The sequence below is a fragment of the Glycine max genome, chromosome 14 (genome assembly GCF_000004515.6).
Source record: "Glycine max cultivar Williams 82 chromosome 14, Glycine_max_v4.0, whole genome shotgun sequence".
In the NCBI taxonomy this organism is placed as follows: Eukaryota; Viridiplantae; Streptophyta; class Magnoliopsida; order Fabales; family Fabaceae; genus Glycine; species Glycine max.
The window spans coordinates 18912601-18928303 of record NC_038250.2 but is presented as its reverse complement, the minus strand read 5'-3'; the positions used below and the strand labels follow the sequence as shown (position 1 = coordinate 18928303).

The following is a 15703-nucleotide window of genomic DNA, read 5'->3' as shown; positions in this document are numbered from 1 at the left end:
AGTTCATACGTTGAAGTTCAACGAAGCTCTTTGGCCCTTAATATTTCTATGTATAGTTCATATGTATTATATAATAACAATACCTTATTGTACCAAAAAAAAATATAACACTACTTAATTTGTTTCTGTTCCTAAGTTACTCCTTGTTCTAACTAATACTTTTCTTATTTCGTATCAATTGAAAACTTTGATAAGGATATATCATTCTAATGCATTAATATTATCAAAAATATTCATAAAGTTAAATGGTGTAAGATTTTGTTGTATTCACATGCACGAAATGTTGGGAAATTTTCAATAAACCTTATAAAATATCAAATGAGCACCAAGACACATTACGTCAGATTATCAAGAGGTTTTAAGGAATACCTGAACTCATAGAGCTTAATCAACACGCAGCAGAATCTTACAGTGGTCACGAACAATTGGTTTAATGACCTTCCTCAACCAAATCACCTTCTTCTTTATGAGACCTTCGTTTTTTCTTCAGATGAGGAGAGGAGAAATTGTTTTTGATTTGGTGTTTAGGGGACCATAACCATGCCTTAGGTTTTAAACCTATTAGGATTCCCATTATCCCCTAATGGGCCAAATTAGTTTATGTTCATTAAGCCCATATCAATTTTCTGACAGTCTAATGGGCTCACTTAAATAGATCATTTTATATTGAACCCATTTAAATGTAAATAACTAATATAAATGTTATAATATAATATGTAGCCCATATTAATTAATTAGGAATTATAAAATTCCTAACAATCTCCCACTTGGGCTTCATATTAACCTTAGACATTTATATCACAAAATTTTTTAAGCGCGCAACCGTATGTTATTTACTTTTAGACTCCTTTTATACAATCCGGTCCATCTCATATAGCAATAGGAAATCACTGCAGTTTTCATCACAATTTAGCTTGACTAAGCCCTAATGATCACCACTATTATTCATACTCGATGACATAGATTAAATATGGATAAGCGGCATGGAAATTACATACAATGTGATTTTAATCATCTCTATTTCTAACTAGTCCAAACTTTATTCTTTATAGAGATCAATCCAAAATGTAATACAAACATTGCACACAAAACGAATTCAAAATAAAATGATAAACATCAACTTTATTTTTGTAGAAAATCCAAATAACAAAAATGTTTGAAAATCGTAAGATATAGAACATGAGTAAGACTCCTACTAAACTAAGGTACTGTCAGGAATTATACCCATATGAGCAGTGTGCTCGTGAAAAAAAAAAACTTTAGTGTCATACCTTTAGTAAGTGGATCAGCTAGCATGGAATGAATTCCTATATGTTCAATACAAATCTGTATTTTTTAAATTCTTTATTCAATAATCAAATACTTTATGTCAACAAAAAAAACTTTTACTTAGTTGAATTCTTAACAAGACTGCTAAGATATTGTCTCAATAAACACATGATAGCTACTTAATGTTGGCGACAACAGACAAGCTAGTTACAATAATTTAGCAATCATAAATTCTAGTATGATGTCTCATAACAAAATATTAACTCCACCAACATGGTCAAATGTGAATCCTTATGTGAAGTGATTGCTATTAAGACATTCTGAAATAATCGAAGTCATAATACCCAATGATCTCTAAACTTCTAGACTTTCGATATGAAAACATGTAGCTCCTTGTTCTTTTCAATTAATGCATAATGCACTTTACTGCTTTCTAGTGTTGCATACCAAGATTACTCATATATCACCTTAGGACTCCCACAAAAATAATTTCAAACTCTAAATTTTATACATGCAGATTTGGGATTCATATAATATGAGTAATTTAAACCATAGTAGTAACAACAACAACAATTAAAGAAGAGAACAATAAACATGTAATGCATAAATAATCTTTATGGAAAATTTCAAGACCCAAATAAGATACCTAACGCACCATTAATCCTCAATCTTTGGATTGAAAAAGACTGACTGCAAGTGGTACTCTCAATGCATTGATCAAACATTGGTGATAAGTCCCGTCAAGCAAAGGTTGTCTTTGGAAACTCCATTGCTCACATGAAAATCTTATATGATGATTATTCCGGTCAAATAATGATTGTCTTTGAACATTTCATTATTCACATGGAAAATCACACTATTTATAATCACCACATTTTACCATTGCAAGCATGTAATTATTCTGTCAAATTGTGTCTTCCTTTGAGCCGAGCATAATTCACATGAATAATTTCATGCAACATCCATGTAAATTCAATCAAATAAACTTACGCAACAGAGGTTACTTTGACAACATGTTGTTTCAATCAATTTAACCAAAAATACAAGATAATTTAATACAATAAATGAGATGTCTTAAAATTACACAAATTTTCTTAAAATTACACAATTTAACCAAAAGAATCCTTTAAAGATATTAGAGAAAAGGTTTCTTTTTAGTCAATGTCTTCCTTCTAAGTAAAGCCTTTAGCAACTAGACAAGCTTTATATCTCTCGATATTACCCTTTGAATCCTTCTTGGTTTTAAATATCCATTTACAACCAATAGGTTTCACACCTTCAGGCAATTTGACTAGATTCCAAAATTCATTGTCATTCATAGACTTCATCTCATCCTTCATGGCGTCAATCCAATTTTGAGAGTTAGAACTGTGCATAGCTTGACAGAAGTTGATTGGATCATCCTCTGTTAAACCAACACCATCCTTATGTTCTTGGAGAAATATAATATAATCATTTGAGATTGCACTTCTCCTCTCTCTAATGGATCTCCTTAATGACACTTCTTAAGGTTGTTGAGGTTGCTCTAAAGGTATTTGAAGGAGAACCTCATTATTGTCTTGTTCTGGAACAATGTCAATAATTTGAACATTGTCTTCTATTACTGGAGTTGTGTCTTGAACAATAATAGGTATGAGGACTTGATCACTGTAAATAACAGGTTCTTCCTTAAAGAAAACATTTCTTATGTTCTCTTCCTTCCCAAACTCAACTTCCTCAAGAAATCTCGCATTTCCCGTCTCAAAAATGATATTAAGGTGGGATTGTAAGATTTATAGCCTCGAGAGCATTCAACATAGCCAACAAAATAACAGCTAATTGTTCTTGAGTCCAGCTTTATTTCATATGGCGTATAAGGCCATGCCTCAGCTGGACAACCCCAAATGTGCAAATGTTTAATGCTTGACCTTTTACCAGTCCAAAGTTCATAAGGGGTTTTGTTAACTGCTTTACTTGGCACCCTATTAAGGACTTAAATTGTGGTCTTTAAGGCTTCTCCCCAAAGTGACTCTGGCAAAGAGGAATGACTAATCATACTTCTCACCATATCCTCTAGTTCTAAGACGTCTTTAGCTCTTTCGGCACCTAATTTCCTTATGTTTGTTCGTTTTCCATTTATGCATTCAATACAGACCTCAAAGTCTGATAAATCCAAAGGGTCAAGATTTTCATCCAACACAAGTCTCTGAACTCTTTGTTTAGAGATATGGCCTAAATGCTTATGCCATAAGGTGGCTGAATTCTCATTCAATTTTCGTTTTGTACCATGTGAACTTGTTTGCAGTATTTCATTATAGGAACTAACAACATCAAGCATGTAAAGATTATCAATTAAAGAACCAGAACCAACCATATTTGAATTTTGGTAGAGACTAACTTTATTATTTCCAAATGAACAAGAAAATCCAAATTTGTCCAAACTAGAAATAGAAATCAAATTCCGTGTAAAAGACGGTACAACAAAAGTCTCAAATAAATCCAAATATAATCCAGTTTTTAACTATAATCTAAAAGTTCCAATAACTTCCACTACAACCTTCTTGCCATCACCCACAAAGATGAATCTTTCATCACCACTTGGCAGTCGGTTCCATAGGCAACCCTGCATAGTCATACTTAGGTGAGTAGTAGCACCAGAATCTACCCACCAAGTATCTTTAGGTACAAAAGCCAAATTAACTTCTGAACAAACTAGAGTAAGAAATTTACCTTTCTTCACACACCATGCGGCATACTTGAGACACTTTTTCTTCATGTGTCCCAACTTCTTGCAGAAGTAACAGGTAAATTCCTCATCCTTATTTTTTTCTTTTGCTGAGAAGTCCATTCCGCAGCACCCTTAGTCTTCTTCCTTTTCTTATTTTGAGAGGTCGAAGTCAAGTGAGCACTTTCAGTCCTATCTCTCTGCAGTCTCTCCTCCTCTTGCACACAGTGAGATATAAGAGACCATTTGTCCTTTTAAGTGTTATATCTCACTTTGAATTGCCCAAAGTGTGTAGGAAGCAAGATCAAAACCAAGTGCACGAGCAGGTCTTCACCAAGCTCTAACTTAAGTGACTTGAGTTTTGATGCGAGATTGGACATCTCCATAATGTATTCCCTTATGTTCCCTTTGCCTTTATACTTCATGGAGATGAGTTTAGCCAAAAGGTTACTTGTCTCCACCTTTTCATTTTGGCAAAGTATTGCTCAATTTTCTCAAGGAATTTTTCTTTGCACTTTGACCCTCAGAAATAGAGCCCCGAAACGCCTCTGGAATAGAGTGCTTCATGATCATAAGGCACATTCGGTTGGACCGATCCCACTTCTCAATTTTTACCTCATTAGAGGTTTCCGAAGTGGAAATGGGTCATTTCGTCCTCAGTGCCAAGTCCAAATCCATACAGCCAAGAACAATTTCTACGGCTTCTTTCCAAACCTTAAAATTTGTCCCATTCAACATTGGGATAGAATTCACTTGGGCAGTAACATTTGCAGCACTGGTAATATTAACTAAAGAGAGAACAAAAATAACATGCTCACAAATAATCAAGAAAGTCATATAAAGTATATATAACAAGACATGCAAATATTTCTCATAACAAATCCATCACAAGATACTCAGCACAACATTAATTCTAGTCTTTGGACAAAGAAATTAATTTGTAATTGGTCCTCTCAACGCAATGATCAAATATTGACAATTAGTTCTGACAAATAATAGCCTTTCTTTGGACCGACTATTATTCTCATGAAAAAAAAAACTTAATAATTGTCACATATTTATCATCGCAGGTATGTTATTATTTGGCCAAACTGTGTCTTCCTTTGGGCCAAACACAATTTGCATAAATAATTTCATACTAACATCCATGCAATTTAATTAAATCAATTTACACAATAGAGGTTACTTTGGCAACATAATGGTTCAACCAATTTAATTAAAATTACTGGACACGCAATTAAATGGAAAGGATCTGTAATGGTTAAATTTGCACCCAATTGTGATAGCAGTAAATGTTTAAAAAACAACATCATGTTAAACTAATTACGCACTTGAAACAAACAAACCACGGTACCATCACAAATTTATACTAACCACATGAATATCATAAATTATCAGTTTATCACCGTTTCATAAAAAAAACAGTTGGCAAAAAAAAAATATTCATATAAGACAAAAGACCATTGTCTTATTACTGATTCATATAAACAAAAAACATTTATTTATGAAATTGTGTCACTTACTAAATGTCAACGCCGGATACGTAGAACCTTTATCCCAAATAGAATAATATGCCAGCAAACGCGATACAAAAAAAAAATGTACAACCCTGTAAATCAAATGTAGATGCCTTTTATTAATTCTTAAGAAGAGAAAAACCTTATGGCCATAACACATAAATTTAGGGGTTTTACAATTTTATTGATCAAAATAGTTTCTCCCCAAAATAAAATTAGGATTTATATAACCAAAAAAAGATCCAGATATAATACATATCAAACAACAACTTTAAATCCCAATAATCTAACAATATTGGTGGATCTGATACCACTTATTGGGAAATTTTCAATAAACCTTATAAAATACCAAATGAGCACCAAGACACATTACGTCATATTATCAAGAGGTTTTAAGGAATACCTGGATCCATAGAGCTTGATCAACACGCAGCGGAATATTACAGTAGTCACGAACAATTGGTTTAATGACCTTTCTCAACTAAATCACTTTCTTTCTTATAGGACCTTTGTTTTCTCTTTAGATGAGGAGAGGAGAAATTGTTTTTGATTTGGTGTTTAGGGGACCATAACCATGCCTTAGGTTTTAAACCTATTAGGGTTCCCATTATCTCCTAATGGGCCAAACTGGTTTTCGCTCATTAAGTCCATATCGATTTTCTGGCAGTCTAATGGGCTCACTTAAATAGATCACTTTATATTAAATCCATTTAAATGTAAATAACTAATATAAATGTTATAATATAATATGTAGCCCATATTAATTAATTAGGAATTATAAAATTCCAAACACGAAATAATTTTTTTAGAGAAAGAATTTATGTTTGATTCTCTTCATGTGCAAAATTTTATTTGGTTAATGACAGTCACATATCGCAAACGGAATTAATTTCTTATCCGATGGATGGAGACACTAGCAATCTTTGACCTAGGAGAAAAAATATGTTATCCAAAAATATTACTCTTTTTTACACAATAGTAACAATAAGATTTAAATATAAGATCACATGCAAACTATTTAAACCTAACTAATATTGATGTAGCATATTAAATTCAACATAAGATGTGCATTTGTCATCATTTAAATCCTTAAAAGAAGATTTAGAATTAATTTTTGACATACTAGTTTGGAAAATTGAGTTTTACACAAAGGCACTATAGTCTATATATGTGAAACAAGTGATCCAAAACCTCCAGCAGAATCCTCTTCCACGTGACGAGTATTTCATGCTCTTCAACTAGTAGCTTGATGAGACCAAAATCCAAATGTTTGCAAAACCTGCCATCAGCAACTGTCACATAAACACGAATATTGTTTTAAGCATTACCGTATCCCAAATTGCTGCCATTAGAATCTCTTCTTTTATATCTACATAACAACAAAAAGTTCAACATGGCTGCTTAGATTAGACTGAGCATTCTGTTTGAATCATATCTTTTAGTTACTTATGTTAACCTTATAACTATTAGACTAAGAAAGCTGTCCATGAAAACTGAATGTTCTCCTATGGAGAATTCTGCATCAAATAGTGATCATATAATTTGATTTCTACATCTATGCATTAAATAGCTGATTGCAATAAATGTTATCCTATAGTTGGGATAACTAATTAAGGAGATAATTAGTGTTGTATAATCATGTAAGATTTATTGTTTTGAATAACAAATTTGTACCAATAATAACAAATATTTTTTAATTTGTCAATTAATAACTAATATTCTACTAATCAATTCCATTGACATCCTCCCTTAAATTGATGTTGGTAAGTCTAAAAGCATCAATTTGCTGACTAGGCAATTATGGCGTTGATGTGTCAAGGATCTTGTGAGAAAGTTAGGGAGTTGAACAAATGTAGAAACATGAGACAAGGAGACAACTCAATGGTCATACGCCTCTCAGATTGAGTGACAATCAACCTCTACGTGCTTCGTTCTTTCATGGTAAACAAGATTTGTGGCAATTTGAATAGCACTTGTATTGTCAACATGCAATGGAGTTGGTTTTGCTTGGTTACCAAGCTCTGAAAAGAGACTGCATAGCCAAATAATCTCAAAGCATGCAGTAGAAATGGCACAGTATTTTGCTTCAATGGATGATTTAGAGAATGAGTCTTGTTTCTTGCATTTCCAAGAGATTGGAGCTTCCCCTAAGACATACACCAACCAGTAGTGGATTTTCGTGTGTTTGGACATCCAACCCTATCAGAATCACTATATGCTTGAAGTTGTGTTGATGCACCAGTAAGGAAGAAAAGACCACGGCTGAAAGTACCAAGTAGATACTTAATAATACGATGTACTGTTGAAAAATGCAAATTCTGAGAAAATTGCATGAATTTGCTAGCTGTGTGGACAACAAATGAGATGTCTGGTCTAGTGATGGTTAGGTAAATAAGACTTCAACCAGCTTACGATAGAAAGTTGGGTCTTGTAGAAGCTCACCTTCATCTTGTTGTAATTTCATATTAATTTCCATTGGAGTGTCAACATGAGCATAATTAATGAGACTGTCTAATTGAATTTGATCTTAAATATATTTGTGTCGATGGACAAAAATGCATTTTTGTTGAAAGTGTACTTCTAATCCCAAGAAATAAGTTAGTTGGCCAAGGTCTTTCAAGTGGAAAATCAAATGCAATAGTCTCTTAGGAAAAGGTGAAGGCATACCGGTAGGAAGCCTAATGTAAATTTCCTCCTTGAGGTCACCATGAAGGAATGCGTTCTTAACATCCATTTGGTGTATTTGTCTAGATTTAGATGCAACAGGGGAAATAATAATGTGCACAGTAGTCATTTTGACCATAATTGCAAAGGTCTGCTCATAATTAAGACCAAAGTCTTGCTTATTTCCAAGAACAACCAATCTAGCCTTATATCGATCAATTGTTTAGTAAAAATAGCTTATGAGTTATAGTTAAAAGATATAAAAATAATTGAAAGCTGATAAATTAACTAATAAGGTATTGCTCTCTGAATTATTTCTTTATCATATGGAACTTTTTAATGCTTTCCAACATCAAATCTTAGTTGGCTACATAAAGACTCCAATATAAATGTGATTGTTTTTCTTCTTGTCTTACTCGCTAAAACATAGTTGTTTTCATGGAGTTATAAGCTTAGATTGAAGATTAAAGGAAGAAGGGATGGGGAGAGGAAGAAGGGATGGGGAGAGGTCGTGGCCTCAAATTCTTTCCACTGACAAAAACTAATAATTAACATTGACAAATAAAAAATATATAAAAAAAAAAACATAATTGTTTCCATTGTCTGTTATAATTTCAACAACCTTTTCTTCCCTAATTCCGTCCACAATGGAGTCAACCAATTCAAAAATTCTCTCATCAGATTTCCCAATCTAACGCATCAATTGATTTAATGAACATTGTCTCTGCTGGACAATTCAGAAAGAAGTTGATTAATCATCTTTGTTTTAATTCTATCTGTCAATGCATTAGAACATAATAGAGCGTCCAAATCTTTCTCACTACTCCTTTTGGCTCTTCACAATTTTTTTAGTTTTCTTTAACTCCTTGCATCATTATAAAAGGGAGGCTGTAAATTCGATCCCGAACTTCCCATAGCTGTTAGTATGTCATGAAAGGTTTGCAACTTAATCATATTGAAATGAATAGCTTGGTACCAAAATCCGGCTTTATATATTAATGAACTCTTGTGGTATTTTCCGGGTGACATGCATCCTATGCTTGATATCCTTAATTTCTCTTTTTTCAATTGCAATTTCAGGTCTTTAAAAATAAACAATCAAAATAGGGCCATACAAAGTACTTTTCTTACCATTGGTGTTCTTTGCATTAACCCTTCTTCACAAGCTCATTCTCTGTCACTAGCTATCATTATAGTCATTTAGCAGTTAGCACAAGTTGCAATATTGTCTTTCATTCCCATCAAGTGCTCTTTCTCTATTTATTAATTCCACCATTAAGGTCTTACCACAAAAATTGCACATACAACTGCTAGTATCATTCCCTTATATTAGATGGCTGTAATATTTTCCCATTTAATTAGCATTGATCCTAACGCCAACCATTGAAAGATTTTGAAGTTTCTTCACTTGCCATGTGTATTTTTTTTTTAGAAAATGAAAATATTGTTTGTTCATGGTTTCAGGGTGCATGGCATTAAGAGGTCTTTGAGGCTCATGATGGGCCACTAGTGTGCTCTTAGTTTTGAATTGATGGTAAATATGGGGCATTGTTCATAGGATTATTGGTTGGTAGGATGAAAAATAGGACTTATGAGGTGTAAGGGGGTATGGGTCACACTTAAATTCGAATTAATCCAAATCAACTCAAATAGTTTGAGTTGGATAATTTTTGTGTTTCGGTCAGATTCGAACTGAATCAATCAAATCCGTTGAGTGTTGGATTGGGTCATGAATTTTAATATCTAAATCCGCTTACCTGTTGACATGTTAATTATTATTATTATTATTATTATTATTATTATTATTATTATTATTATTATTATTATTATTATTATTATTATTATTATTATTATTATTATTATTATTATTATTATTATTATTATTATTATTATTATTATTATTATTATTATTATTATTATTATTTTTATTATTATTATTATTAAATTTTAAAAAATTAAATACTATTGACTATTAATTATATAGACTTGTCAACCTGAATTGAGTAAGCATCAATTAATCCTTAACCTTTAGGATCAAAGTGACAAGGATTTTATTAATTGAAGTCACTTCGGATGGGCTTCTAAAAATATTTCGAATCTATTCACAAAGAGGATGTCTCGTAATGTCCCATTGGTTTTTGTAGAAAAAAGTGTTTGAAACTCATATTCACTATACTTATTGAAACTCTTTATCTCGAATATGATATGTTTAATTTTTCATTCCCCATAGATAGATAGATATATAGATAAGAGTCAGTGAAATGGAATGGGGTGTGATAGTATCATAAATTTTTTTAATAAAAAATCTAATCAAAAACAGTTGTGTCTTATTTATTTAATAAAAAATTTAACTATTAAAAGATATTGCATTTTAAAAAAATAGACAAAATTAAATGTTTTTACCTATTGATCAAATCCAACCCAAACCGTTTACAAACGTACTGATTTGGGTTGGGTTTCATTTTTTTCTTAGAAAACCGCCAATCCAATTAAAGGGTCATGAGTTTGACCAAATTCAACCCAAACCAATCCACTTACACACCCTAATAGGATTATGGTGTTTGGTTTGGGTAATTGTATTAGATTGACATTGATGTTGGACTCCTATGTATCGATCTAAGTGATACTTGGATTAGTTCTTTTTTATCATTATTAATTTATTTATGAATATTATTTTAATTTTAAAATTGTTTAGTTTATTTTTTAAAATGAATACAAAAGATAAAGCAAATAAAATTCTATAAATAAGAAAAAAATGGGCCAGCATTAAGTGTGTAGATTTAGTCTCCAAAATATCATAATTGTGTAATTTTGGTTTTTAAGCAGTACATCAACATGTCATTGCCGCATCATTACTAACATACTACATTAGCAAAATCCGTTAAAAAAATTGATAATAGACTAGCAACTTGACCAAAATTGCACAATAAAAAATAAATTAGTGATCAAAACTGTGTAATTGAAAAAAAATGAGAAGGGGGAAGAAAGAAACAAAGATGAAAAAAGGGGGATAAATATGAAAGAGAGGAGAATGAAAAAAAGGAAGAAGAAATTAAAAATATACAGAATGAAAAAACAGAAGAAAAACAAAAGGATGGGAGAGAAAAAAGTGGATAAAAGGGACATGAAAGAATTAGAGGGGAATGGGGAATAATAAAAGAGAAATGGGGAAAAATAGAGGAATGAAATTCATTATCTAAAACTTGTCAAAGACAATAGGAGGATGCAAGAGGATGTTAATAGAAGATAATAGAGTATGAAAGATAATCAGAGGTTTGCATATGTATGAGAAAAGTTTAAAAGGGTGTTTAATTTATATTTTAAAAAAAATATTTACTTTTCAAAATACAATTAAACAAAGTTGCTTAGACACAACAAATTGTGGAATTGAGAGAAAGATGGAACAAGATGGAAAAAAGAAAACATCTCCAAGTTATTTCTATTTTTTATTTTAAAAATTTATTTGAAAAGTCTAAAATTTAATAGATTTTTTTATGAAAAAATTATTGTTGAATTGTGCAAAATTGTTTGAGAACAATTTATAAAACTAAAAGTGGAAAGAAAATGATATAGGCCTTAAATATTTCTACGTGTGTGATAGTGCGAATAAGGGGGGAAAGTTCGTGAGTAATCTCACATCCTTGTCTTGAAAACGCAACACCCTTTGAAATCACTACATTTGCAGCAAGGATCAATACAATTTGATAGCGTTTTGAATGAATTTAGCAACACACCATTACACTGCAATTTAACAATATTGCATAATAGTATGCTTGTTCAATTGTCTCACGATTTCATTCCAATCATGGCATGTCACGCATTTAGCACCTTGTAATCTATTTGGCTAGATTTTTCGCGAGGAAAATTATTTGAAGGGGATACTACAATTATTCCGGAAATAAATCTTCATGCAATCTCAATAAAGGCAACACCAATTGAACAATCATCATCGACAAGTTATCAATAATAACAACTTATAATGAGGCTAGATTTTACATTGCCTTGGCCTCCAACCACGACAATAACTCAAATTCAACTATTAGGGCTTCCATAATAACTGAGCAAGCAATCGTCCACCTATTGTGAGCCAAAAAACATGCATCTTTAATCTTTCACTTTTTCAAATCTTCAAATCTTTCTAAAAGCCAAAATGATTGAAAAAAGAGAAAGTAGAAAACGAGAAAGTGAACAAAGATTTGTGCTTCCTGGTTGTGTTTAAGAAAATCAATGAAAAAAGATATATGGATTGAGTTTTCATTAAACAGAAGAAATAGAGGTGAAAAAGAACAATGATCAAGGAAGATGAATAACAAGGCTGACAAAAGGATGAAACAATGAGGGAAAAAGAGGAAATTTCCTCCTAACAGTGTAATTCTTGAATAAACTCACCCAAAAGAAAAAGAATTCTAGCATAAACTTCAAACATTCTTGTGATTTTGGGATACTAACAAGACATTTAAAACCACAAAATAACAATTTCATCCAGATTATTTGTGTTGTATGCCATCTAATTATCCAATAGAAAACCAAAAATAAATAGCAGCAGAAAATTAATAGATAAGAAAAACACAAATATTGGAGATGATAACAAGTAATTCGATCTCAAAATGCAAATTAAAATTGGTACTTGTCCGAGACAAGGAACATATCCAAAATGATGTCTCACCTCAAACTAAAACTCCCATACATGGCTATAACACATTTTGAACAAGTTTCCATTGTAGGATTTCTACCATGTGAACAAAATATATCTAGCTTCACTGTAAGTCAAGCCATAAAAAGGCTCTTGCAAAACAGCTGAAATCAACTAGTCTTTGATATTTCCTCAATGATGTCCGAGATGACCTTGTCCATGTCCAAATCCTTCATTGGTTTAAATGGACGCTTCAAGTCCTGAAACAAAAACATAATTTGTAAACCACATATGCATTGTTTCATATGCCACATAAAAAGACATTTGAGTTCTCTTTCCCTTTCTATACTCACTTTCATGTGAAGAAATAAATACTCAATTAAACAGAGGTATATATCCTAAGAACTTATGTTGGAGGACAATGGTTTAAAACAAATCCCTTATATAGCTGACACAGATAATTAACAATATAGCACACTAATTCCCAAATATAGCTCATTACCAAGAGAGTTATGAACTTCTTGCCACCCCCTTCTTGCCGTATTTCAAAGCATCCTTTCCTTGGCTGTTCATTGATTAAAAAACAAAACAGAGAGAAGTCATATTTGGATCAATTATTCTATATCAAAGTACTTAGACAACAAAGCTTAATCAAATAATATATCATATGAAACTCAACAATCATTTTCATTGTTCAGAAGCCTTAAAATGACCCTGAACCTGCATGTACACAGAACAAAAGTGCGTTCTCAAACTCAAATTTTTAGACCCGTAAACTTTTCAAAACCAGTCTCACCCAAATTGGCAGTGCCCTGTGCACGTTATTAGGTCCCTTTTGCATAAAAACAAGGTTTCAAAAACAAGCAACCACAATTGCAGTTGCAACATCAAGGTTCTTAAGATCTCTGCAACTGCAACATTTATCCACAACTTTTTCACAACATCAAGGATCAAAACAAAACTGCAACCCCAACTATGGTCACGATTCAAAACATTGCTTAAAAACAAGGTTAGATTCAATTTTCCCGTGTGGATAGAAAAGATAAGTAAACAAAGCACTGCACATTTTGAAATAGACAATTTGAAAAATAGATCAATGACCTGAAAAGTATTCTAAGGGTTAGTGAAAGTGTGAAACAACATAACATAATCAACAGTTATCTTCTTTCTTAGCATACCTTCTCAGGGTTTAAAATCACAGTGATTCCAATGTCGGCCTTCTCAAGGCCGACCTTCACCAGATTGGCCCTGGTCTTGAAGGAGTTACATTGCTTGCTGAGGAAAAAAAAACAAATTAACACATCCAATATATAATAAGACAGAAAACATCAACAACAACAACAATAATAATAGTTTCATCAACGAATAAATAGGGCAAAACCTTTAAGCTTAGCAAACGAACCAAGTAACAACAGCAACAACAAATATTTATTGACCTCTTAACAAGTGTTCAACAATATTACATAAAATGAAATTGAAAAAAAAAAAGATAATTAACTACATATCATAACAAACATTTTCTTGCATCCTAATTTTTTTCTCTTTCTTTTTTTTCATTTAATCCCCGGAAATTACTGTATATATAAGTCATTTCTTTTGTAGCAGAGAGCAAATATTTTCAACACTAGACAAATCTATTCAAATCAGATAAATTAGGGCTCAAACACCAGACCGATCAAGTGAAAGTAAAATAAAATAAAATAAACACCCGAGGTTTTTGGGTTGTGGCTAGGTCATTGTTATTTTTTTTTCAAAGACATTCGGTAAATAAAATCTTAACAAAGTTATTTCAGGCATTAAAGTAAAAAAAAATTAAAAAAAAAAAACACAAACAGAGTACACGGAGTCAAAAAGACAAAAGAAACAGTTTGTTAGTATTATTTTTTTATTTTGGTTTTTCAAAGAAGAAAGTGGAAAAAGAGACGCACGCACCAGTGTTCGACGACGATGGTCTTGTTGGAAGCGTCTAGAACGTTCTTCTCGGAGGCGTCTCCTCCTTCTTCTTTTTCTTCCGCTTTGTTCTCGCTCTCAACCGGAACATCTTCATTTTCCTTTTCGTTCCTTTTCTGCTTCTTAGCAGCAGCAGCAACTTTGGCCTTCTTCGCCGCCTTCTTAACCACCGGCACCGGCGGAGGGTCGGAGCTCGCGGCGGCGCGCTTCGCCGCAGCACGAGTGACTCTCATCGGAGCCGCCGCAGAAGAAGCGGCAGCTGCAGCAGTTCCCTCCGCTTTGCGCTTCGCCGGCGGCATTGTTGAGAGTTGAAAATGAGAGAGACAAAAGAGAGAAATGGTTATTTTGCGAAGCGCTCAGTTATCTGTCTGAGAGTGAGAGGTACATTGTATAGTTAGGGAAAGAGAAAGGAGGGCTTCTTAAACGTGAAAGCGGGAATAATGAATTTATTTATTTATTTATTTTTATCATTAATCATAGTAATAAATTAATGAATGTATTTAAAACTATGGATTTTTATCTTCTTTTTTTAATAATAAATAGTACTATCAGTCAATAACAATTAAAGAATATATTTAAAACTATGAATTTTATCACTTTTAATAAAGGTGGATATGGATTAATATATTAAAGAATGTATTTAAGACTACGGATTTTTATCTTTTTTAATAAATATCAATCAGAATAATTAATTAATGTATTTTTTATTAATATTAAAGAATGTATTTGAAACAATGAATAATTAAATGTGGATCAATAATAATTAAAGAATGTATGAAAAAAAAAAGGACTGAGGTGGGATAGTAACATAGTACCATCTAACATATTTTTTTAACATTTATCATTCATTAAAATTTATTAAAATTATAAAATTAGAAGAAATAATATTTAAATAATAAATAAGATTCAAAAAATTTATAATTTTTAATAAATTTCAATCACAAAGTAGAACATATATTACTAATA

General features: G+C 31.9%; 1 protein-coding gene across 1 annotated transcript; it reads right to left on the bottom strand.

Annotated features, from left to right (window-relative positions):
• Positions 1-12749: 12749 nt before the first annotated feature.
• Positions 12750-15094, bottom strand: LOC100788694 (uncharacterized). The gene is made up of 4 exons (NM_001255816.2): positions 14720-15094; positions 13966-14062; positions 13290-13352; positions 12750-13047 (listed from the first exon to the last, which is right to left on the bottom strand). Exons 1-4 carry the CDS (start codon positions 15034-15036, stop codon positions 12958-12960), a joined length of 567 nt encoding a protein of 188 aa, NP_001242745.2. The 5' UTR covers positions 15037-15094; the 3' UTR covers positions 12750-12957.
• Positions 15095-15703: the final 609 nt, after the last annotated feature.